Raw genomic sequence first — 24,741 nt, forward strand, 5'->3', positions numbered from 1 at the left:
ACACAGTTAAATAATTAATGACATTAACCCTTCTTGCATTCCTGGTATCAATCATACATGATCATCTTTTTAAGAGAACGATTTGTCAGTGTTTCATTGTTTAGGACTTTTACATCCAGCTTCAAAAGTGAGGGGATCCCTGGGTGGCTCAGCGGTTTGGCAACTGCCTTTGGCCCAGGGCGTGATCCTGGAGTCCTGGGATTGAGTCCCGTGTCGGGCTCCTGGCATGGAGCCTGCTTCTGCGCCTCTCTCTCTCTCTCTCTCTCTCTGTCTCTCATGAATGAATGAATGAATGAATAAATAAATAAATATCTTTATAAAAAAGTGAGATTGGCCAATAATTGCCAATATTCACTGTTCCTTAAAAAGGGACATATTATATTTCTCAGTTTTCTTGCCAATGCCATAATAGCATCATAGGAGTGGATTTCATAGCTTGGTGAGATTACGAATGAATGTTTCCTGTCTCTGACTTCTATAGATTCTAGTTTTGTACTGTCCAAAAATGTAGCATGTAGCTACATGTAGCTATTAATTGAAATTAATTGAAATTAAATAAAACTAAAAATTGAGTTAGTCCCATGAGCCACATTTCAAGTGGTCTGTTGTCACATGTGTCTCATGGCTTTCACATCAGACAGCACAGGTCTAGAAAATCTCTGTCACAGCACAAAGATCTGCTCTGTAGCCTGGGTGGCCTTGGAGGGTAATGGGATGGGGCTACACTTCCCTAGGAAGTGTAGGAAGAAAGCCTAGGAAGCCTAGGAAGAAAGGAGGGTTTAGGCCGTGGAAAGAATATAAGTGACCTGAAATTAACCTGATGCTTCATGAGTGAAGAAAGAAAACCTCCGGTTAAGGACCATCCTGCTAAAAGATAAAAGGGTCAACCAGGAAATTAAGGAAGAATTAAAAAGATTCATGGAAACTAATGAGAATGAAGATACAACCGTTCAAAATCTTTGGGATGCAGCAAAAGCAGTCCTAAGGGGGAAATACATCGCAATACAAGCATCCATTCAAAAACTGGAAAGAACTCAAATACAAAAGCTAACCTTACACATAAAGGAGCTAGAGAAAAAACAGCAAATAGATCCTACACCCAAGAGAAGAAGGGAGTTAATAAAGATTCGAGCAGAACTCAACGAAATCGAGACCAGAAGAACTGTGGAACAGATCAACAAAACCAGGAGTTGGTTCTTTGAAAGAATTAACAAGATAGATAAACCATTAGCCAGCCTTATTAAAAAGAAGAGAGAGAAGACTCAAATTAATAAAATCATGAATGAGAAAGGAGAGATCACTACCAACACCAAGGAAATACAAACGATTTTAAAAACATATTATGAACAGCTATACGCCAATAAATTAGGCAATCTAGAAGAAATGGACGCATTCCTGGAAAGCCACAAACTACCAAAACTGGAACAGGAAGAAATAGAAAACCTGAACAGGCCAATAACCAGGGAGGAAATTGAAGCAGTCATCAAAAACCTCCCAAGACACAAGAGTCCAGGGCCAGATGGCTTCCCAGGGGAATTTTATCAAACGTTTAAAGAAGAAACCATACCTATTCTCCTAAAGCTGTTTGGAAAGATAGAGATGGAGTACTTCCAAATTCGTTCTATGAGGCCAGCATCACCTTAATTCCAAAACCAGACAAAGACCCCACCAAAAAGGAGAATTACAGACCAATATCCCTGATGAACATGGATGCAAAAATTCTCAACAAGATACTGGCCAATAGGATCCAACAGTACATTAAAAAAATTATTCACCATGACCAAGTAGGATTTATCCCTGGGACACAAGGCTGGTTCAACACCCGTAAAACAATCAATGTGATTCATCATATCAGCAAGAGAAAAACCAAGAACCATATGATCCTCTCATTGGATGCAGAGAAAGCATTTGACAAAATACAGCATCCATTCCTGATCAAAACTCTTCAGAGTGTAGGGATAGAGGGAACATTCCTCGACATCTTAAAAGCCATCTAGGAAAAGCCCACAGCAAATATCATTCTCAATGGGGAAGCACTGGGAGCCTTTCCCCTAAGATCAGGAACAAGACAGGGATGTCCACTCTCACCACTGCTGTTCAACATAGTACTGGAAGTCCTAGCCTCAGCAATCAGACAACAAAAAGACATTAAAGGCATTCAAATTGGCAAAGAAGACGTCAAACTCTCCCTCTTCGCCGATGACATGATACTCTACATAGAAAACCCAAAAGTCTCCCCCCCAAGATTGCTAGAACTCATACAGCAATTCGGTAGCGTGGCAGGATACAAAATCAATGCCCAGAAGTCAGTGGCATTTCTATACACTAACAGTGAGACTGAAGAAAGAGAAATTAAGGAGTCAATCCCATTTACAATTGCACCCAAAAGCATAAGATACCTAGGAATAAACCTAACCAAAGATGTAAAGGATCTATACCCTCAAAACTATAGAACACTTCTGAAAGAAATTGAGGAAGACACAAAGAGATGGAAAAATATTCCATGCTCATGGATTGGCAGAATTAATATTGTGAAAATGTCAATGTTACCCAGGGCAATATACACGTTTAATGCAATCCCTATCAAAATACCATGGACTTTCTTCAGAGAGAACAAATTATTTTAAGATTTGTGTGGAATCAGAAAAGACCCCGAATAGCCAGGGGAATTTTAAAAAAGAAAACCATATCTGGGGGCATCACAATGCCAGATTTCAGGTTGTACTACAAAGCTGTAGTCATCAAGACAGTGTGGTACTGGCACAAAAACAGACACATAGATCAGTGGAACAGAATAGAGAATCCAGAAGTGGACCCTGAACTTTATGGGCAACTAATATTCGATAAAGGAGGAAAGACTATCCACTGGAAGAAAGACAGTCTCTTCAATAAATGGTGCTGGGAAAATTGGACATCCACATGCAGAAGAATGAAACTAGACCACTCTCTTTCACCATACACAAAGATAAACTCAAAATGGATGAGAGATCTAAATGTGAGACATGATTCCATCAAAATCCTAGAGAAGAACACAGGCAACACCCTTTTTGAACTCGGCCATAGTAACTTCTTGCAAGATACATCCACGAAGGCAAAAGAAACAAAAGCAAAAATGAACTATTGGGACTTCATCAAGATAAGAAGCTTTTGCACAGCAAAGGATACAGTCAACAAAACTCAAAGACAACCTACAGAATGGGAGAAGATATTTGCAAATGACATATCAGATAAAGGGCTAGTTTCCAAGATCTATAAAGAACTTCTTAAACTCAACACCAAAGAAACAAACAATCCAATCATGAAATGGGCAAAAGACATGAAGAGAAATCTCGCAGAGGAAGACATAGACATGGCCAACACGCACATGAGAAACTGCTCTGCATCACTTGCCATCAGGGAAATACAAATCAAAACCACAATGAGATACCACCTCACACCAATGAGAATGGGGAACATTAACAAGGCAGGAAACCACAAATGTTGGAGAGGATGCGGAGAAAAGGGAACCCTCTTACACTGTTGGTGGGAATGTGAACTGGTGCAGCCACTCTGGAAAGCTGTGTGGAGGTTCCTCAAAGAGTTAAAAATAGACCTGCCCTACGACCCAGCAATTGCACTATTGGGGATTTACCCCAAAGATTCAGATGCAATGAAACGCCGGGACACCTGCACCCCGATGTTTCTAGCAGCAATGTCCACAATAGCCAAACTGTGGAAGGAGCCTCTGTGTCCAATGAAAGATGAATGGATAAGAAGATGTGGTTTATGTATACAATGGAATATTCCTCAGCCATTAGAAACGACAAATACCCACCATTTGCTTCAACCTGGATGGAACTGGAGGGTATTATGCTGAGTGAAGTGAGTCAATAGGAGAAGGACAAACAGTGTATGTTCTCATTCATTTGGGGAATATAAATAATAGTGAAAGGGAATATAAGGGAAGGGAGAAGAAATGTGTGGGAAATATCAGAAAGGGAGACAGAACGTAAAGACTGCTAACTCTGGGAAACGAACTAGGGGTGGTAGAAGGGGAGAAGGGCGCGGGGTGGGAGTGAATGGGTGTCGGGCACTGGGGGTTATTCTGTATGTTAGTAAATTGAACACCAATAAAAAATTAAAAAATAAAATAAAATAAAATAAAATAAAATAAAATAAAATAAAATGGTAAGAAAAAGGTCAAATTGTCTCGAAGGGTGCCGTTCAGATATGGCTCTCTGTGCTTCTAGTAGAGAAAGACCCTTAAATCTAGTGTGTCTTTGTCCTGCCTGAGAGGAAAGATATTTTCTTTCCAATAGAAAAAATACCGCCCAAAAATAGAAACTCTCAACTTTACTCCCGTGGATGATAGAGCTGATTACGAGACTGCAAAACAAAGCGGTGAGATCCTAAATGATGTGAGTACCTGTCATTCTAAAATTACCCGATCATGAAATGTCATTTCCAAAGATTTTCACCTACTTTAGCTCAGCGTGCAGTCATTGTCTGAGACACAGACTGTAATCATGAGATGATGCTAGCATTTTCCCGAGCAACATTATGATTTCTTAATATCAAGTATGTTAAACCTCTGGCTTCTCAATTCCAGAGTAAATACCAGAAAGATTGGAATGATGCCAAATCACAGTACACCCTCACCGAGACCCCCTTGCTGCACACTGCCCAGGAGACAGCCCAGATGCTGGACCAGGTATGGGTTTCAGCCAGATGCCTGATACTCCTGGGCGGGGGAGGGGGAACCGAGGACCGGAATGTAACGGTGGGGAGATGTATGCACATGACCAGTGCCCTCTGACTCCTTAGGTTAAGCTCTGTTGTGGCTCTCTGTCTTTTACTATCTCTACAAGGAAGGCTGGGAGAAACAAAAAGCTACGGGCTACGGGTTACATTTTGCCTCCAGACGCGTACCATTTGTTCACGCCCATCACTCTGGTGACATTCAGAGCGAGGTCATTTATCCTTCTAGGAGCGCACGCTGGGGGCTCCTGGAGCTAGGAGGCCTGGGGATGTTTGGAGTCCTCTACCCTTCTGGTCCTCTCTGGGCTTTGAGAGTGTTTGTTTTGTTGGCTTCTTTAAAAGCTATGGTCTGAGTGTTTACTCTCTTCTATTCCCTCACTTCCTTAAAATCTCTAAGCTTTCCAATAAAACATAGGCAGAATTAGAAAACGAATGTATTTTTCCTACTTTTAAATCGGTATTTCTTCATATTTATTATGTCAGTGCTTTTTGTTCTTTATTCTCGGGGAGGCAGGTGACAAAAGGCTGAGGGGCTGTGTGTGCTGATGTTTCAAGCTCCCCTTTTCCTTGAGAGCTTGTCACAACCGATGGAATCTCTATTTTTTTTTCTCCCACCAGCTGAACTACAAAGCTGAACATGTAAAACAAAGAGGTCATTATGTTGGTGTTCGACGATGAGAGATGATCCTAAACTGGTTTGGTTTGAGCGCACAGGCCAGATTCAGAATGACAGACTATACAGAGAGGACTACCATAAAACAAAGGCCAAGATCAATATATAGCCGCTGATATGGTGTCGGTGTTGGCTGCCAAGCATGGGCAGGACCTCGTCAGTGATATTGATTACCGTAATTACCTGCACCAATGGATGTGTCATCCTGACCAAAATGACATTATCCAGGCAAGGAAGGCCTCTGACCTACAGAGCAATGTAAGTAATTTTTGTTTCTTAATGACCTAGGAATGTATGGTGTACTCAGAGAGTTACAGGCAGTACTCTGGAAGCACCGGGCTTTGAAACTTTGAGCCATAAATACTGAATTTGTTCCCAGAAGGGAACTGAGGCTGAATCTTTTGTAGAGAAAGACCAGGAGCAGTGATTGACAGCTTTGCCTTTTTGACGACTTATTTCCGAGTATCGTTCAAAGCCAATTTTTTTCATTGGTTGTTTTTTTTGTTTTTGCATCATCTTTGACATCACCAACATCTCACATTGGCCTGGGAGATTATCAGCTGATTTAAAATAATAAATGGCTTGGGGTGAGAATGGAGAGTAAATGGGGGTTGTAGTTAGTGTAGGCAAAGACCTGGGTATGCCCTTTGCCAAGCGTCTCTTCTTCAGGTGTTGATGTAGGACTTGCTTGCAAAGAATCAAAGCAAAAGAGAAACAAAATCCTGATAAACTACCTGAGGGCCCAGAATCTGCTTGCACAGAGCTTTGGGTGAGGGTAGGGAAGAGAATACATGACCTAGGCCACCTTGCAGTGAGGCCTGAGCCCAGACGTGTAGCTGCCGCCAGCAGTTCCTAAGGAACAGAAACTCCATGCATCGACCTGATGCTCAGACATACCCTGGAGCTAACCCACCTGGTCTTCTCATTACCACTTTGGAAACAGGAAATCAGAGGCTGCCTGCCACCAGGTGGTGAGCTTGAACTTGCCACCTCCCTGTTGCTGCAGCAGAACGATGGTCATGGACATTTAACCAGATCAGCAGCTCCATTGTGGTTGATGTGGGGTGGGGAGGGGGAGAGCTAGGCCTGGCCAGGGGCATGTGTCCCCTACTCTACCATACAGGAGCATTTAGTTGTATCACTTCCTTTGTGTAGTTAGTCTAAATTTCCCACGTACCAAGTAATTAAATATAAATCCTTCTAAAAACCCACCCTCCCTGGTAAAACCCTTCCTTGGACTCAATGCTAGATACAATGGCTCCCTGCCCGTAGCTCCCATAGCCCTTGAGTGTTCTTGCTGTTACACTCTCCACTTATAAAGGACTTCTCTTCACACCAGATTCCTTTGTACTTATCTCTGAAAGCACCTAGTACAGTACTTTGCTCATAATAATAGGCTCACAGGATACCTCTCTGGTGAACAGGTGAAATCATGATTGCATCAAGAGATGACAGTCACTAGAGGGAAATCCTTAAAAAGCTCCTGAAAAAGTTGCTTCAGACCTACAGTCTGGAATCCTGTGCCTGAGTCATTTATGCCTGCGTTGTATCTCTCTTCCTGCTCTCAGGATGTCTACAAGGCTGACCTGGAGTGGCTCCGTGGCATTGTCTGGATACCCGTGGACTCTGTGGACTACGTGAGGGTTACGAAGAACCAGGAAATGGTGAATCAGGTACACAAACCCTGTTCTTACCTAATGCCTGGCCGCCTTGCCTGTCATGTGGGGGCAGGTACCCACTGGAAGGAGACCAGTCTTAATCATCTCTGTTTCCTTGCAGATAAAATACAAGAAGGCTGATCTCGACAACTGTCCTAACTTCACAAGTGTGGTGGATCCTCCAGAGATTGTTTTGGTGAAGATTAACTCAGTCAGTCAAAGTGATGTAAGTTTTCTTTGTGTATAGTGATGTGTGCATGGACTGGGGAGTTCATTGTGTGTCATTGACTGCATTTGCTCACCTCCAGGTAACTGCTTGTAAGAAAATGGACAGTGGGGCAGGAAACTAGAAGATCATCTCTGGTGGGCATGTCTTTAAAGTCCCTAGTAAGAGATGTACTGTACGAACATTTTTTTTTCAGAGTGAGAATGCAGGTTTTATTTTTTTTATTTTTTTAAATAATAAATTTATTTTTTATTGGTGTTCAACTTGCCAACATACAGAATAACACCCATTGCTCATCCCATCAAGTGCCCACCTCAGTACCTGTCACCCAGTCACCCCCAACCCCTGCCCTCCTCCCCTTCCACCACCCCTAGTTTGTTTCCCAGAGTTAGGAGTCTTTCATGTTCTGTCTCCCTTTCTGATATTTCCTACCCATTTCTTCTTTTAAAAAGCATCCATATTCTTGTCCAAATTATTGTATTAGGCAAAATGAACTGAAATCTAACCAATTAGTTTGTTTTAAATCTCCAAATGTAGACTGGTTATTATCTTTTTGGGTAGAAACTATGAAACTTTATTTTTTTATTTTTTTTAAAGATTTTATTTATTCATGAGAGATACACAGAGAGAGGCAGAGACACAGGCAGAGGGAGAAGCAGGCTCCACGCAGGGAGCCCGATGCCGGACTCGATCCCGGGTCTCCAGGATCATGCCCTGGCCTGAAGGTGGCACTAAACCGCTGAGCCACCCGGGCTGCCCCGAAACTATGAAACTTTAAATATGCATTTATATTGACCAAAGATGTGGATTGGTTTTGTCTTGTTTTCTCTTGTTAGGTAAAACATAAAGAAACATTTAATAAAGTATTGAAGGGCAAGTATCTATTTTCTCCAGATACACCATATATCACCCACTCCAAAGACATGAGAAAACTCTACAGTACTGTAAGTTCTATTTTATTTGATTTACAACTCAGTTCTTAATTTTAAGCTCTTAATTCATCTTCTTGGCTGATTTTGTGAACAACTGAACTTAAAAGACCTATCATTGCATTTAATCTTCTTAGAAATAACTGCTGTTGTTTATTAGAAGTAGCATTTATTCAGCTGGTATTTTTCTTTTTGAGCTCCAGTAATGGGCCAGTCATTGGAGGAAGTGCTACGGGGCTAACACTCAGTAAGAGAAGCCCCTCAGGAGCCCATGCCAATGAGGGAGATGGACAGGCAAATAGATAATAAGGTAGCAGGTGCTATACCAGCTGTAGGTGCGCAGAGGACTGAACACCCACTAACAGGGAAAAGAGAGGAAAGGCCAGTCCCTCTCTGGCAGTCATGTATAAATATCTCCAGCCAACAGACGGAAGACTAATTTAATTCAGCTGATTTAAGGATGATGTGTGTGTGTGCGCGCGTGCCCTGTGTCTGTGTGTATGCCCAATGGGAAGCAGTCTTTGGTGATTCTCTACCTATGTGAAAATGTATTTCCACTTTTACCATAACTTTAAATACAGTTATTCTCTGTTATAGATGTCCTAGAACACCCTGGTGTTTGTAGATTCAATCTGCAGTAAGATAGAAGATTCTCCCATACTCTTAGGTAGACGCAGTAAGGGCTCTTGGCCTTTAAACATAAATATTTTACCTTGGTTTTACCATTTTCTTTTTAGCAATACCTGAAGGAAGTTGACTGCAAACTTGCTGACACATATTCCTTTGTTCCAGATACTGTACAAAGGGGCTTGAGAAGGGACCAACGCTTACGGCTGCACCTTGCATAGGCGCTACATTCCCATCGTGGGAGCTAAGCATGCCAACTATGTGAACAGAGAGGTCAGTGGTGGTTTTTCCTCCGTGCATTTAAGAGTCTTCTCTCGGGAGCTGGTCCAAAAATCCCAGAGATTCTCAACTAAGTTGTGCCTACTTCACAGCTTAAATACAAAGAGACATATGAGAAGCAGAAGGGCCACTACCTGGCTGGAAAAGAAATCAGTGAGTTCCCTGGTGTGGTCCAGTGCCTGGATTTCCAAAAGACGAGGAGTGCAGTAAGCAAAGCAAAGCTCACTGTGACGGAGGATTTGTACCCTGGAGGGTGCTATTAGGGGGTCTGTTTGTGAACCGTTCTTCGGTTGAGAGAGGCATGGGGTGGTGAGGAAGGAGTCATTCCTTCCCTGAGATTCATCCCCACCCCTGCCAGTTACCATTGGTAAATATGGGCTTTCCTCCCTTTCCTTCCCTTCTGCACTTCCAAACCCACAGTGAAGTACCTGTGTTTGGAAAAAGGAGAAAGCAACAAGGTGACTACTTACCCCTGTGTTTTGAAAGGAAGGGACATTGGGAATGAAGAATCTATTTAAAAAGTATCTTCTTTAGCCTTTGTTCATCCTAAAGGTACTGATCTATACTAGGGATAAGACCCCGAGAGAGATGGATCTGAATAATTAACATTTTAATCCTTCTTTTTGTCTTTAAAAAAGGGGGGCTTAATTGAACTACAGAAGAGATTATGCGGATACCAAAGCAAATGTGCACATCCCCATCGATATGATGAATCACGTGCTGGCCAAACACTGTCAGTACATCCTCCGTGACCTAGAGTACCAACACTACTTCCACCAGTGGATGTCTCTCCCAGAAGAACCCGGCGTAATTCGGGCCCACAGCATGCAGGACATCCTGAGCAATGTACGATGCCCTTTCTGCAGCTTGACTTAGTTACACCTTCACTCAACCGTGTCTTGGCCCCCTATGCTCCACTTGTCCCCGTATTCATAAATTGTACTGCTTTTTAAAGCACAGTGGCACGCATAACCACTTTTTGGTGTGAGAATCCCCTCTGAGCCATGTGACCCCTGTGTTAAATATTTAACCTGTTTTTTACTCCAGACAAAACTTTAGCTCTTCCTCTCCTCCTAGGCTTCTTTAGGTCAGAGCGGGAAAGCCCTCCAGCTGGTGCGGGGCCCACCCTATGACTGCTAAGCACTCAGCACAGCCAATGGCTGATGGGAAATTATCAAAATGCCCGATTGTAAATTCAGTTAGTACCTGTCACCTCTCATCATCCCTTCTTTCCTGCAGAACGTGTATAAGGATGACTTGAATCGGCTGAAAGGCATGGGATGCTACATTTGGGATATGCCTCAGATCCTCCAGGCCAAGAAATCCTGTGATCTCCAGAGTCAGGTGAGATCTTCCCAGAAGGACTGGCTCTCTGTGGATCAGTGAAATCGTGGTGCTTTCAGTGGGGTGACAACCAGGCCAGCCCTGTGCCCGGGTTAGAGAAAGCTGCTCTAACAGTATGTGAGCCACAGAAACCAGAGGCCCCTGCCTGATACAGCCTCTCCTGGTGACCTGCTCTGGTGTGGGACCTTCTCGGTTTTGGTCTCTCCAGGGGTTTAAGCATTTGAGGTTTACCCAGAACGTTTCCCGTGAGGTGTTTCAGAGTGAACCACCCTCAAGCATCTATACAGAAGTTGCTTAGGTTAGCCTGCAGAGAGTAGAATGCAAATGCATGCTTTGACCTTTGGGAGGTAAGTTCTGAAGTAAAAAAGTAGATATTTGGAAAATGTCCCCAGGATATGGTTTAGCTCTCCTAGGGCAGGTTCACGGACGGTTGAGGCACTCAGGGATGGGGGTGCATGCATGGAAAAGGCAACAAAATGGTGAAGAGGATCTGGCAAAGAGCCAGGTTTTGACAACCCTACAAAGTTGGCAGGAACACAGAACGACTGTGTCTCTGTTAGTATTAAAGCAGGAACCCAGAATGAAGTAAAGGCTCATCTAAGTTGGCACAAACTGCTCATGCTGATGGCAGACGTGTATTTTACCATTTCCGGTGCCTGGTTTTTCTTTACAGATACGGGTACATGGCAGCAGGTAAAGAAAATCTGCAGAATTAGAACCTGGTCACAGATACACCACTTTAGGTGACTGCTCTTCAAAGTGGCATTAATGCCAGTGAGGTGCGTCTTCTTGGACTTCTCTCCCGACACAAGCCATTCCTGTCCTTCTGTATTTTTGAACAGCAGAAAAGAATAACCCATCTTTTTTGTGTGTAGGTGAAATGTAAAGAAAATTATCATCAGATTAAGGACAAAGATACAACAGTCCTAGAAACAGTGGATTATGACAGAACCAAGAACCTGAAGAATCTTTACAGCAGAGTGAGTTATTTTTCTCTTCTTCCCTGGAGACAATAACGGAATAGTTGGGATAAGCACCTTACCGCCCAGGTTTTTTCAGGCACTTCCAGTTTCCTATTTTATCTCCTCAGTAGTCCTAGTGACAATTCATTGAGCCCGAAGTGGAATATCACACCATGCTGTGCATTGGCACAGATTTGGGAGCTCCTTCCTTATTGCAGGTGAGCACTGTTGAAACTAGGCTACCCTCACCCTGGACTTGTCCTTCCCTGGCTTCTCCAGGGACAAGGGGCGTACAGCCTACAAAGACACTTTTTTTTTGTCTCCTCTGAATTGGTTAATTCAACAAACTTTTTAAAACTTTATTTTGAAACTCTTTTAGGTTTCCAGAAAACTTGCAGAAAGAGTCCAGAGAATTCCAGCATAGTTTTGTCTGTAATACAATCATGGAAACTAAATTAACCTTGTTGCAGTGTAACTTACAGACTTCATCCAGATTTCACCAGGGTTTTTCCACTAATGTGCTTTTCTATGTCAGGCGCCAGCCTGTCATCCCATTTTGCATTTAATTCATATGACTCATTAGCTTTCTTCAATCTGATCATTTCTCAGTTTTCCCTTGTCTTTTTCTGATTGTAACACTTTTGAGGAATACTTTCCGGTTATTTTGTGGAATGCCCCTCCATTTGGTTTTATATGATGTCTTCTTATGATTAGATCAAGACAGTCCATTTTTGGCGAGTTTAACACAAAAGCTTCTCTCCGGCATCATGGCAGGTGGGACGTGATGCCGGTAACTGGTGATGTTGAACGTGGTGACTTGGTTAGGTGGCTGGCTGCTGAGCTTCTCTACTGTAATGTCGTGATTTTTCCCTTTGTTGTTAATACATATCATGGAGGGAGATATTTTGGGACTTTGCAGATAGCCTGTTTCTCTTCAAATGTTCTCTCATGTATTTTACCATCTATTGATGGGTCTTGCCTGAAACAACTTTTAGTATAAAATATGCCTATTGGTGATTTTCTGTTTTTTTTTTTCATCCCTCCTACATTTATCAATTGGAATTCTTCGGTAAGAAACCACTCTTTCTTCCTACCATTTGGGTTTTTTTTTTTTTACTTGTATCAGTAAGTAATTATATCTGAACTCATGGATATTTAATTTCTTCTACGTGATGTAGTCTAATACTGCTATTTATTTTGTTGCTCAAATCATTTCACCTTTCCCCATTGGGTGCCTTTCAGGGTGGCTCCTATAAGAACTTAACATACTCTGTCATTGTTTTTGAGTGCTTCCTTACATTCTGGCACCACAAGATGTTCATCTTGTATTTACCTGCTCCAGATACCCCCTCTCCAAGGAGCCCTGATTTATATATTAAGGATTGGCATTTCAAAGGCAAAAATCTCAGCACTAGGCGTGCTCACTGCTGCTGGGACCCTTCTATGGACAGAGCTTAGAAATATATTATGGATACTAACCTCTATATGCATACATATCAGTATTTATTTCTATATTTGTCTAATTATATGTGTGCTTTGAACCATGAGTTCCTATTGATGCTTCCTATATCATTCAACACTACAGACTTTAGACTTCTATCTTTTATTTTTCCAACTTGTGGCTTTTTTTTTCCTAGAAAGCCTGGCCCTCATTACCTATGACATGTTTGCTTATTTGTTCAACTTTTTTAAAGGTTGTATTTATTTATTCATGAGACAGAGAGAGGCAGAGACACAGGCAGAGGGAGAAGCAGGCTTCTTGAGGAGAGCTCAATGCGGGACTCGATCCCAGGACCCCAGGGTCACGCCCTGGGCTGAAGCCAGACACTCACCCCTGAGCCCCCCAGGCGCTCCTATTTGTTCAACTTTTATCGGCACATAGTTTTGAGAATTGGTAACCCATATTCCTGTGAGAAACAAATGTAGTAACTACAGTATCTTATTTGGTTATTTTTGTCTATAGCTTAATGAGTCAAAATACCATTTTCAAAAATAAACTAAATTGTTTTCTAACTCACTTCCTTCAGCATAGTCTTGTTATGCATTTGTAACACAGTTAGGTTTATTTGTTATGATTTCTATTCCATTGGCGTCCTCTTCCCCATTCAGCTTGATTCTGTTTTAATTTACACACAGTAAATCACTCTTTGTAGTATATAGTACTACAGGATGTTTTTTAAAACAAGATTTTATTGATTTGAGAGAGAGAGAGAGAGCATGAGCAGGAAGAGGGGCAGAGGAAGAGGGAGAAGCAGACTTCCCTCTGAGCAGCGTTCTCCAAGCTCATCTTGACCTGAGCTGAAGGCAGATGCTTAACCCACTGAGCCACCCAGGTGCCTCTGGACTATGGCTTTCAACAAATGCAAAGTCATGTATTCACCCCAGTGAAGCCACAGAAAATCTATCACCTCAAAATTACCCTCTTCCTTTTCCTTCTTTGAGACCCATAGAAGCATTTTCTGGACCTATTTTTAAAGAAACAAACTTTGAAAAACCTTTTCCAGAATGTCCTGCAAATGGGATTATGAAGTCTGCAGCCGTCAGGTCTGTTTCTTTGTCTTAGTAAAATCCACATGTGTACTCTACACATTGCTGTAAAAACCAGTAGTTTATTGGATTTATTGCAGAGTGTGATATTCCATTGTATGAATATACCACAATTTATTCATTCACAGTCCAAGGACACCTGGATTGTATCTAGTTTGTGACAATTATGAATAAAGCTGCTATATACATTTGAGTATAGTTTTTTGTGCATATGTAATTTTTGTTTTCTTGAGTAAATAAATACCTAGGAGTGGAAATCTTTCTTGAGCTCCCACTAGCTACAAAAATGTAAGATAGGATAAATAGATTTTAAGTTAGTGGTTTTCACCCTTCAGGAATTCCTAGACCTAGAGCAAAGGAACACAGCGTCAAAAACTTTGTTTTCGTTTCCATACAGTAAAATGTCACTCTTTGTGGCCTACAGTACTATAGCTGTACAAATGCATATTCATACATTCACCACTGTTGTCAAGATGCAGTGCTCCATGATAACTGCCAAACTGAAATAAGTACTATGGAAGAGAACAGAATAATGGACCAGAAAATTATGGTCACAGCATTAAACCCATTATTTACTGAGGGGGACTTGGGTCCTGCTGAGTATGAAGATCAGGGGTTGTTAAGCAGTGTCTGAAAAAAGATACAGGAAAAATCCCCTTCTAAAGATCCAACCAGAGTGCATTTTCTGTACTCACAAAATGGTTTATAACCCCTGTAGAACCTGTACAAGGAAGCTTGGGATGGAGTGAAGCCACCAGCTACATCCTGCCTACCAGTACCATGTCCCTGATGCATGCTAAGAACCAGAAGCATCTGGCTAGCAATGTAAGTCAAGTGCATTGTGATGGCCTCTCACCCACCCTCTACCTTCCCCAGTTCTCCGCTCCTAGAATTTTTCTACTGATTCATGTGTTTTATTTATTTATTAATGAATTTATTTTTTATTGGTGTTCAATTTGCCAACATACAGAATAGCACCCAGTGGTTATCCTGTCAAGTGCCCCCCTCAGTGCCCGCCACCCATTCACCCCCACCCCCCGCCCTCCTCCCCTTCCACCACCCCCAGTGTTCGGAGTCTTCATGCTCTATCTCCCTTTCTGATATTTCCTACCCATTTCTTCTCCCTTCCCTTTAATTCCCTTTCACTATTATTTATATTTCCCAAATGAATGAGACCATATAATGTTTGTCCTTCTCTGATTGACTTATTCCACTCAGCATAATCCCCTCCAGTTCCATCCACATGTGTTTTATATATTATATGTTTGTGTATATTGTAAAAGAAAATCTAAAATTACAATGAGCTATCTAGATATCGTATTAAGGTTTATGAACTTCGGGGATCCCTGGGTGGCGCAGCGGTTTGGCGCCTGCCTTTGGCCCAGGGCGCGATCCTGGAGACCCGGGATCGAATCCCACGTCGGGCTCCCGGTGCATGGAGCCTGCTTCTCCCTCTGCCTGTGTCTCTGCCTCTCTCTCTCTCTCTGTATGACTATCATAAATAAATAAAAAATATATTTAAAAAAAGTTTATGAACTTCAACCCTTTATGCCCAGAATGTTAAGTAAAGCCTTTTATTGTAAAATTACCTATAACCTTCATTGCAGTCCTAAGAAGCTAGTTCTCTTTCAGAAGTTAACCTCCTTTAGAGACTTTTACCTCTTAATTGTGAACCTTTTACATAGCATTTTATTTTATTTTATTTTTTAAAGATTTTATTTATTCATGAGAGACAGAGACACAGGCAGAAGGAGAAGCAGACTCCCCACAAGGAGCCCGATGTGGGACTCGATCCCAGATCCCAGGATCACACCCTGAGCCGAAGGCAGATGCTCAACTGCTGAGCCACCCAGGCGTCCCTTACATAGCATTTTAGATCAGTATTTCTCAAACCCTGTTTTTTACCAGTGAGAATGTTGTATCAAGTACACACACACACACACACAGCTGACGTTTATGTGACTTCCTTCTGACATATGACAGAAGACTATGTACTGCCAAACTAAAGGCAATACACTCTGATCTTTTCAATTCTATTCCATTCGTTTAAATGCTAGTGGTCCAATAAAATTTTTCAATGCCTTCTGGCCTAGAGATGCGTATTTAGTAAAAGACTTTGTTAGACAGTATACGGAATTAATTTAATATTTACCAGATCCCACCTGATTGCCATACATTCTTTACCTCGACTTCTCTGGTGTATAAGAAGGATTTAAGAACCAGATTGCCTTGAGACCTTGCACAATTTCCTACATAATTGGCATGTTATTTTATCTTCCCAGCGCCTATATAAATCAGTTTATGAAAAGAACAAGATGAGAATCCACATCGTGCCTGACATGGTGGAGATGGTTACTGCTAAGGAATCTCAGAAGAAAGGCAGTGAGATTGATTACTGCCTACACCTCTGTGAGTGGATTTGCCACCCTGACTTGCAAGTCAACAGCCACATCAGGAAAGTCACAGATCAGATCTACAGCAACGTAAGCCCACTGCTTGTGAAGGTCCCCCGTGCTGGCTCCACATGCCCATCCTGAGGGGAAGCAGACCCACCTGCATGTACCCTGGCCTTCTTCCAGCGTTGCTGTCCTCTGTACCCATGGGTCTGTCCCTGGAAGACAACGTGAAAACACGGCACCCACAGCCTCATTGCATAACACCTTTCGAATGTCATTCGATAAAGTCCTCCCAGGCCCACTGGGTGTCTGTGTTTTTGGTGTTTGAGTTACGGTCAGTTTCTTTTTTCTAATTCCCTCTATCCACCGCAATCTTTAGATTGTATACAAGGATGACCTCAACTGGCTAAAGGGCATTGGATGCTACATCTCGGACATTCCTGAAATTCTTCATGCCAAGCATGCTTATGTTCTATGTAACCATGTGAGTTTGCCCTATCTTATGGTTTTTTTTTTAAAGTGTATTTCCTTTTCTACGTAGTCTAAGTCAAAGGGGGAGTTATGTACATTGTCACAGACCAGCTATGTCTTAAATGGTGTTGAGGATGGCTGATCTGGAGAAGAATGCTAAGGAGCAGGGAACGGCTGTTTCTTGGAATGCGCGTAGCTCTCTATTCAACAACACGGTCGAGCTGTCCTGTTGTCCTTCCCTGGAACCTCTCTCTACATTTGGACTATTTCAGATCTATCAAGCACATGATTCTCCTATTAGGGAAATCTCACTTTTGAGGTGTTTGTGACGCTATAGACAGGACCTATTTATAAAGAGAGAATTTGCTAAGCAAATTAACACTGTAATAAAGGTTTCAGTAAAAATGCGTAAATGTTCCTAGAAGAGCAGTTGTCAAGCCTGCTAGAAGGCTCTAGAAGCTCCATAGGACTATAAGCATCGATTATGCAGATTGTCCTAAAATTCAAATGCCTCCTGGTCGATTGAATATGTGCTAATGAAAGTAAATGTCATGAGTTAAAAGCAACCAAACCCTCCATGAAAGCAGCAATTTCTAGAACCGTAAACGGTCTACCACAGGCTTCTTTTATTCCTCTTGGCAGATCAAGTACAAATCTCACACACAGAAGACCAGGAATGGCTACAAGTTGGTCACAGACACACAAGTCTATGTGCAGGCTGTGAAAAGTGGGAAACAACTGAGTGATGTAAGTCCCCGTGGGGAAGTCGTGTGGACAGTAATAAATGGGGCCACCACTCAAACAGAAGTGGCAAAAAAAAAAAAGAAAAGAAAAAGTAAGTGGCTTTTGCTAACTGGGAGACCAGAGTTAGTGTCCTAGATAGTACTTATGGTTCTGCTCATATTTCCTAAAACCTGGTGTGTTCAATCAGTTCCCAAGGTGGAGGTAGAAATGCTATAATTCTATGGAATACTCAGTGTTTTAGAGTTTTTTGCTTTAAAAGTTGTTTTTTGAGGCCTCGTGTCAAGAGCAGCAGTTGTATCTTGCTGGTCAGCCCTCTGGAAAATTAGAGCTGGTCATGGCAGGGTGAGGAGGGGCAGGCCGTGCAGTGAGCGGTGTGGGTTTCATGGGGCCCCTCGTCCGTGGTCTGGGAAGGCCCGGTGCCCAAGCCTCGGCCCCATGCCACATCCACTCTCTGACTTGGGGGGCAGAGCCAGCACACGGCTGCTCTTTTATTTTCTTTTAACTAAGCCCGCAAATTAGTAAGTAAATATCAAATCCCACCAGCGAGTTAGAATGTAAAAACCCATTGTTTTGAAACTTAGAGCCGTACCATAGCCGCTGTTCCCTCCCTTTGCTGAGCCATGTCCTCTGCTTCTCTCATGCTGTGGGGTCCACATGCCCACTTGCGAGCCTGTGGACAAGACAATGATGGATCAGTTGTTGAGGCAAAGGGAAACCTACCTACCTACTTCCCTTCCCCTTCCCCTTCCCCTTCCCCTTCCCCTTCCCCTTCCCCTCCCTCCCTCCCTGCCTCCCTTCCTTCCTTCCTTCCTTCCTTCCTTCCTTCCTTTAAGAGAGACTTAGGTTTCCATTTACTTTGCTTCTTTCCAATGATGCTGCTGTGATCAGAATCAGCTGACCCCTCTTCTATCTGACACAGGCCATCTACCACCATGACTACATGGATAGCGTCAGAGGCAAGGTGGCTGCAACTATGAAAACAATGGAACTGGATGGGCCCTTCATGCACACAAGCTCCAGAGTGAGGTGAGCAGTGAGAACCCAGTGCAGGGGGCAGCAGAAGTCTAAGGGGCGGCCTCCGAGGGCCAGGCCACTGGCTTTTGCAGAAACCTCCTTGGCTTGTGCTTTATCTCAGCCTGACCTTCTCAGTTGTCAATGCTATTCCATTCACCTGAGTTAAAAAACAAAGAAAAAACCCAAACAGTACACAGTCTGTCTTCCCTCCTGGTTGGTGGGATTCTTACACCACGCAAGCAATGGGCATTCTTAGAGCAACATTGCATTTACATTTACAAGATACGAGGGAGAAAGAAAGCCAACCTTTCTCAAACAACTTAAAACCAAGATGACAAAGAGAAGACACATAATCATAAGGGACTACTAGTAGTAAGAGAAAGGGCTAGAAATTACTGTTGGAATTCAGAAGAGAAAGACCTGGATTCCACTCACGTACTTAATATCCCTTTTGGGTGTTACCTGCTCAGGCAACATTGGTTTCCCTCTTTGATGTCACTCTCCTGTACTGAATATTGAAAAACATTTGCTCTTTGATGTCTCTGATACTATTCCTACTCCTGGATCTCCCCCCCAAAGACAGGCTATTTAGGATCATGGTCAGAAACTCCTTTCCCCCATCTGCCAGGGATTGGGGAATCGTGACCTCTTCATGGCCTGACACTGTGTTTATTGGAGGAATGGGGTTCCAGGGATGTGCCTTATCATTATGACTGTCTCCGGGACTGTGATGATGTGAATGCCACCTAAGGGTTCACGACACAGGCGGCACTGACTGCCTGTTCTCTCTACTGCTCCCGTTTTCTTGCTCGATTCCATGCAGGTAATTGGGCATACGTTCAAAACATAGAAGAATTATTTCCTATGGGCCCCTTCACTCATCGTTCACTCGCTCACTCTCTTTTTTAAGGTTTTATTTATTCATGAGAGAGACAGAGAGAGGCAGAGACACAGGCAGAGGGAGAAGCAGGCTCCCTGCGGGAACCCGTTGGGGACTCAATCCCATGACCCAGCGTCACACCCTGAGCACCCCCAGGCATCTCTCTCACTCTCTGTCTCTCTCTCTTAAAGATTTGGTTTATTTACTCGACAGAGTGGAAGCGAGGGAGCATTAGCGAGGAGGGTGGGGGTCGAGCAGGGAGACTGATGGGCTCAGAGATGTGACCTGAGCCCAAGGCCTGGGCAGTGGAGCACGCAGGCACCTGTCGGTTTCGAAGCAGGGGGTCAAGGATGATGCATTAGTTACCTGGCCCTTTGAACTCCTCTGACTCCTCATGACATCGGCCTGGTAAACAAGAACACGCTGCATCCCGACCGAAAGCCTGGCATGGGCCGCGTGCGATGCGCATGACTCGATGGGCCCCGGCGCAGCCTGACCCCTCGCCCTCCGCAGGACCTGTACCCAGGTGCCGGCCGACGTGACCAGCGCACAGGATACCGGCTCCCTGGTGACACAGCCGCCTTCCAGCATTCCAGGGAAAAGCACTACCAGATCACCTATGTAGGTGCCTCCCCGCACCACGGCCTGCCAGGGGAGGGGCGCTGACCTGGGCCCCTGGGGGCCGGGGGTGTGTGTGGAGGCCCCCGCTGAGTGTGGTCATCAAGGCGCCTTTGCTTCAAGAAGCGTAGGAGCATCCCTGTGACCCCAGGCACCCCATGGGCGGCTGCAGCTGCCTGGGGACAGGATGTTGTGTGCGTCCCTTGGGCAGACAGGACTGCTTGTGGGCTAGCTGGCTCCGATACTGGCCCCACCACATGCCCTCTGCACACTGAGCAGAAAGCTGGGGGTGAAGGGGCTCCTGCTATCTGGGGCTTCCTAGCCCAGTGGCTCCCACCACCCTGCAGGGATGCTGGGGATGCTAGGGAGCCCCATGCAGGGCAGAGCCCGGGGGCGCTGCACACAGCCTGCAGCCCTCTTCTGCTGCCTTCGGAGTCTTGGGACCCAAGCTTGCCGGCCAGCCAGTACACAAAACCAAAGACCCAAACCTACAGTATCCAAATCAGACACTTGCAGATCCAACCACCTAATATGTCTTTTTTTTTCTGGTAAATCCATCTGGAAAGCCACTTGTTGGCCTCAAAAATAGTCGCTCCTCTCTTCCCTGCAGGTCCTAACTTCCAAGCTGCGCTGGGACTAAAAACACAGGCCTTCCCCCACCTAAAATGAATAAACACCGCTCAACACCTCGACATTTAATAGTGAAGCTTGCAAATTCCAAAGATAAATAGAAGATCCTTAAAGCAGCAAGAGATAAGAAATCTCTAACTTTTATGGGGATGAATATTAGATTAACAGCAGACCTCTCCACAGAGACCCAGGCAGGCCAGAAAGGGTTGGCAGGATATATTCAGGGTCCTACATGAGAAGAACATGCAGCCAAGAATACTTTATCCAAGGCTCTCATTCACAATAGGAGAGATAAACAGCTTCCAAGATAGGCAGGAACTGAAAGAATATGTGACCAGGAAACCAGCTCTCCAAGAAATTTTAAGGGGGACTCTTAAAATTCCTCTTGGAGAGGAAGTCCAATGGAACAATCCACAAAAACAGGGACTGAATAGGTATCATGATGACACTAAATTCATATCTTTCAATAGTAACTGAACGTGAATGGGCTTAACGACCCCATACAGAGGCCCAGGGTTTCAGACTGGATAAAAAAGCAGGACCCATCTATCTGCTGTCTACAAGAGACTCATTTTAGACAGAAGGACACCTACAGCCTGAAAATAAAAGGTTGGAGAACCACGTACCAATCATATGGTCCTCACAAGAAAGCAGGGGTAGCCATCCTTATATCAGATAAACTGAAATTTATCCCAAAGACTGTAGTGAGAGATGAAGAGGGACACTGTATCATACTTAAAGGATCTATCCAAGAAGAAGACTTAACAATCCTCAATATATATGCCCCGAATGTGGGAGCTGCTAAATATATCAATCAATTAATAACCAAAGTTAAGACATATTTAGATCATAATACACTTATACTTGGTGACTTCAATCTAGCGCTTTCTACACTAAATAGGTCTTCTAAGTACATGTCAAAGAAACGAGAGCTCGAAATGATAGACTGGACCAAACGGATTTCACAGATAACTACATAACTTTACATCCAAATGCAACTGAATACACATTCTTCTCAAGTGCACATGGAACTTTCTCCAGAATAGACCACATACTGGATCACAACTCAGATCTGAACCGATACCAAAAGATTGGGATCATCCCCTGCTTATTCTCAGAGGATGATACCTTGAAATTAGAACTAAATCACAACAAGAAGTTTGGAAGTACTTCAAACACGTTGAGGTTAAGGACCATCCTGATAAAAGATGAAAGGGTGAGCCAGGTAATTAAGGAAGAATTAAAAAGATTCATGGAAACTAATGAGAATGAAGATAAAACCATTCAAAATCTTTGGGATACAGCAAAAGCAGTCCTTGGGGGAAATATATCTCAATGCAAGCAGCCATCCACAAATTGGAAAGAACTCAAATTCAGAAGTTAACCTTACACCTAAAGGAGCTAGATGAAAAAGAGCAAATAGATCCTACACCCAGCAGAAGAAGAGATTTGACAAATTAACATTCGAGCAGAACTCAATGAAATAGATATCAGAAGAACTATGGAACAGATTAACAAAACCAGGAGTTGGTTCTTTTGAAGAATTAGTAAGATAGATAAACCATTAGCCAGCCCTATTAAAAGAAGAGCGAGAAGACTCATATTAATAATATCATGAATGAGAAAGGAGAGATCACTACAAACACCAAGGAAATACAAACAATTTTAAAAACATGAGAAGCTATACGCCAATAAATTCAGCAATCTATAAGAAATGGACGCATTTCTGGAAAGCCGCAAACTACCAAAACTGGAACTGGAAGAAATAGAAAAACTGAACAGGCCAGGGAGGAAATTGAAGCAGTCATCAAAAACCTCCCAAGACACAAAAGTCCAGGGCCAGATGGCTTCCCTGGGGAATTTATTCCAAAGTTTAAAGAAGAAACCAAAAAAAAAAAAAAAACCCATACCTATTCTACTAAAGCTGTTCAGAAAGATAGAAATGAAATACATCCAAGCTCGTTCTACGAGGCCAGCATCACCTTAATTCCAAAACAAGACAAAGACCGCACCGAAACGGAGAGTTATAGACCCATACTCCTGATGAACATGGACGCAAAAATTCGCAACAAGATACTAGCTAATAGGGATCCCTGGGTGGCGCAGGGGTTTGGCGCCTGCCTTTGGCCCAGGGCGCGATCCTGGAGACCCGGGATCGAATCCCACGTCGGGCTCCCAGTGCATGGAGCCTGCTTCTCCCTCTGCCTGTGTCTCTGCCTCTCTCTCTTTCTCTCTCTGTGACTATCATAAATAAATAAATATTTTAAAAAAATTAAAAAAAACAAACAAACTTTCTAAAAAAAAAAAAAAAAAGATACTAGCTAATAGGATCCAACAGTACATTAAGGAGATTATTCACCATTACCAAGAGGGAAGTATCCCCGGACGCAAGGCTGGTTCAACACTCATAAAACAATGTGATTCATCATATCAGAAAGACAAAAAACAAGAACCATATGATCCTCTCAATAGATTCAGAGAAAGCATTTGACAAAATACAGCATCCATTCCCGATCAAAACTCTTCAGATTGTGGGGATAGAGGGAATATTCCTCAACATCTTAAAAGGCATCTACGAAAAGCCCACAGCACATATCATTCTCAATGGGGAAGCACAGGGAGCCTTTCCCCTTAGATCAGGAAGAAGACAGGGATGTCCACTCTCACCACTGCTATTTGACATAGTCTTAGAAGTCCTAGCCTCAGCAATCAGACAACAGAAAGAAATAAAAGGCATTCAAATTGGCAAAGAAGAAGTCAAACGTTCCCTCTTTGCTGATGACATGATACTCTACACAGAAAACCCAAGAGACTCCACCCCAAGATTGCTAGAACTCATACATCAATTTGGGAGCATGGCAGAATACACAATCAATGCCCAGAAGTCAGTGGCATTTCTACACGCTAACAATGAGACTGAAGAAAGAGAAATTAAGGAGTCAATCCCATTTACAATTGCACCCAAAAGCATAAGATACCTAGGAATAAACCTAACCAAAGAGATAAAGGATCCACACCCTAAAAACTACAGACCACTTCTAAAATAATTTGAGGAAGACACAACGAGATGGAAAAATATTCCATGCTCACGGATTGGAAGTATTAATATTGTGAAAATGTCAACGTTACCCAGGGCAATTTTCATGTTTAATGCAATCCCAGCAAAATACCATGGACTTTCTTCAGAGAGTTAGAACAAATTATTTTCAGATTTGTGTTGCATCAGAAAAGACCCCTAATAGCCAGGAGAATATTAAAAAAGAAAGCCATAGCTGGGGGCATCACAATGCCAGATTCCAGGTTGTACTACAAAGCTGTGGTCATCAAGTCAGTGTGGTCCTGGCACAAAAGCAGTCACATAGATCAATGGAAAAGAATAGAGAATCCAGAAGTGGACCCTCAACTTTATGGTCAACTAATATTCGACAAAGGAGGAAAGACTATCCACTGGAAAAAAAGACAGTCTCTTCAATAAATGCTGCTGGGAAAATTGGACATCCACATGCAGAAGAACAAAACTAGACCACTCTCTTGCACCATACACAAAGATAAACTCAAAACAGATGAAAGATCTAAATGTGAGACAAGATTCCATCAAAACCCTGGAGAACATGGGCAACACCATTTTTGAGTTCGCCCACTGTGACTTCTTGCAAGATACATCCACGAAGGCAAGAGAAACAAAAGCAAAAGTGAACTATTGGGACTTCATCAAGGTAAGAAGCTTTTGCACAGCAAAGGATACAGTCAACAAAACTAAAAGACAACCTACAGAATGGGAGAAGATATTTGCAAATGACATATCAGATAAAGGGCTAGTTTCCAAGATCTATAAAGAACTTCTTAAACTCAACAGCAAAGAAACAACCAATCCAATCATGAAATGGGCAAAAGACAGGAACAGAAATCTCACAGAGGAATACATAGACATGGCCAACATGCACATGAGAAAATGCTCTGCATCACTTGCCATCAGGGAAATACAAATCAAAACCACAATGAGATA

The 24,741-nt window shown here is 43.0% G+C and overlaps 2 protein-coding genes and 1 long non-coding RNA gene across 3 annotated transcripts in view; 2 read left to right on the top strand and 1 right to left on the bottom strand.

Moving 5' to 3' along the window:
* LOC144299387 (uncharacterized) overlaps positions 1-24,741 on the bottom strand; it is an 87,772-nt gene that overhangs the window by 9,233 nt on the left and 53,798 nt on the right. The gene's annotated exons all lie outside the window — the stretch shown is intronic.
* Positions 4,539-9,112, top strand: LOC144299376 (nebulin-like). Its single transcript, XM_077874931.1, has 6 exons — positions 4,539-4,690; positions 5,356-5,668; positions 6,979-7,083; positions 7,190-7,294; positions 8,131-8,238; positions 9,016-9,112. The coding sequence occupies exons 2-6, from the start codon at positions 5,528-5,530 to the stop codon at positions 9,034-9,036; spliced, it is 480 nt and encodes a 159-aa protein (XP_077731057.1). The 5' UTR covers positions 4,539-4,690; positions 5,356-5,527; the 3' UTR covers positions 9,037-9,112.
* LOC144299624 (nebulin-like) lies at positions 9,685-20,153 on the top strand. The gene is made up of 9 exons (XM_077875015.1): positions 9,685-10,473; positions 11,147-11,252; positions 11,349-11,453; positions 14,701-14,807; positions 16,265-16,465; positions 16,758-16,862; positions 17,492-17,626; positions 18,513-18,614; positions 20,001-20,153. The coding sequence occupies exons 4-9, from the start codon at positions 14,763-14,765 to the stop codon at positions 20,151-20,153; spliced, it is 741 nt and encodes a 246-aa protein (XP_077731141.1). The 5' UTR covers positions 9,685-10,473; positions 11,147-11,252; positions 11,349-11,453; positions 14,701-14,762.

Source organism: Canis aureus, chromosome 27 (assembly GCF_053574225.1).
Source record: "Canis aureus isolate CA01 chromosome 27, VMU_Caureus_v.1.0, whole genome shotgun sequence".
Lineage (NCBI taxonomy): Eukaryota > Metazoa > Chordata > Mammalia > Carnivora > Canidae > Canis > Canis aureus.

Coding starts and splice junctions, on each gene's coding strand:
- LOC144299376 (XM_077874931.1), top strand. CDS start 5,528: ATGGTGTCGGTGTTGGCTGCCAAGCATGGGCAGGACCTCGTCAGTGAT. Junction 5,669..6,978: donor CCTCTGACCTACAGAGCAAT/GTAAGTAATTTT, acceptor TCCTGCTCTCAG/GATGTCTACAAGGCTGACCT. Junction 7,084..7,189: donor ACCAGGAAATGGTGAATCAG/GTACACAAACCC, acceptor GTTTCCTTGCAG/ATAAAATACAAGAAGGCTGA.
- LOC144299624 (XM_077875015.1), top strand. CDS start 14,763: ATGTCCCTGATGCATGCTAAGAACCAGAAGCATCTGGCTAGCAAT. Junction 14,808..16,264: donor AGAAGCATCTGGCTAGCAAT/GTAAGTCAAGTG, acceptor TTATCTTCCCAG/CGCCTATATAAATCAGTTTA. Junction 18,615..20,000: donor TCATGCACACAAGCTCCAGA/GTGAGGTGAGCA, acceptor CGCCCTCCGCAG/GACCTGTACCCAGGTGCCGG.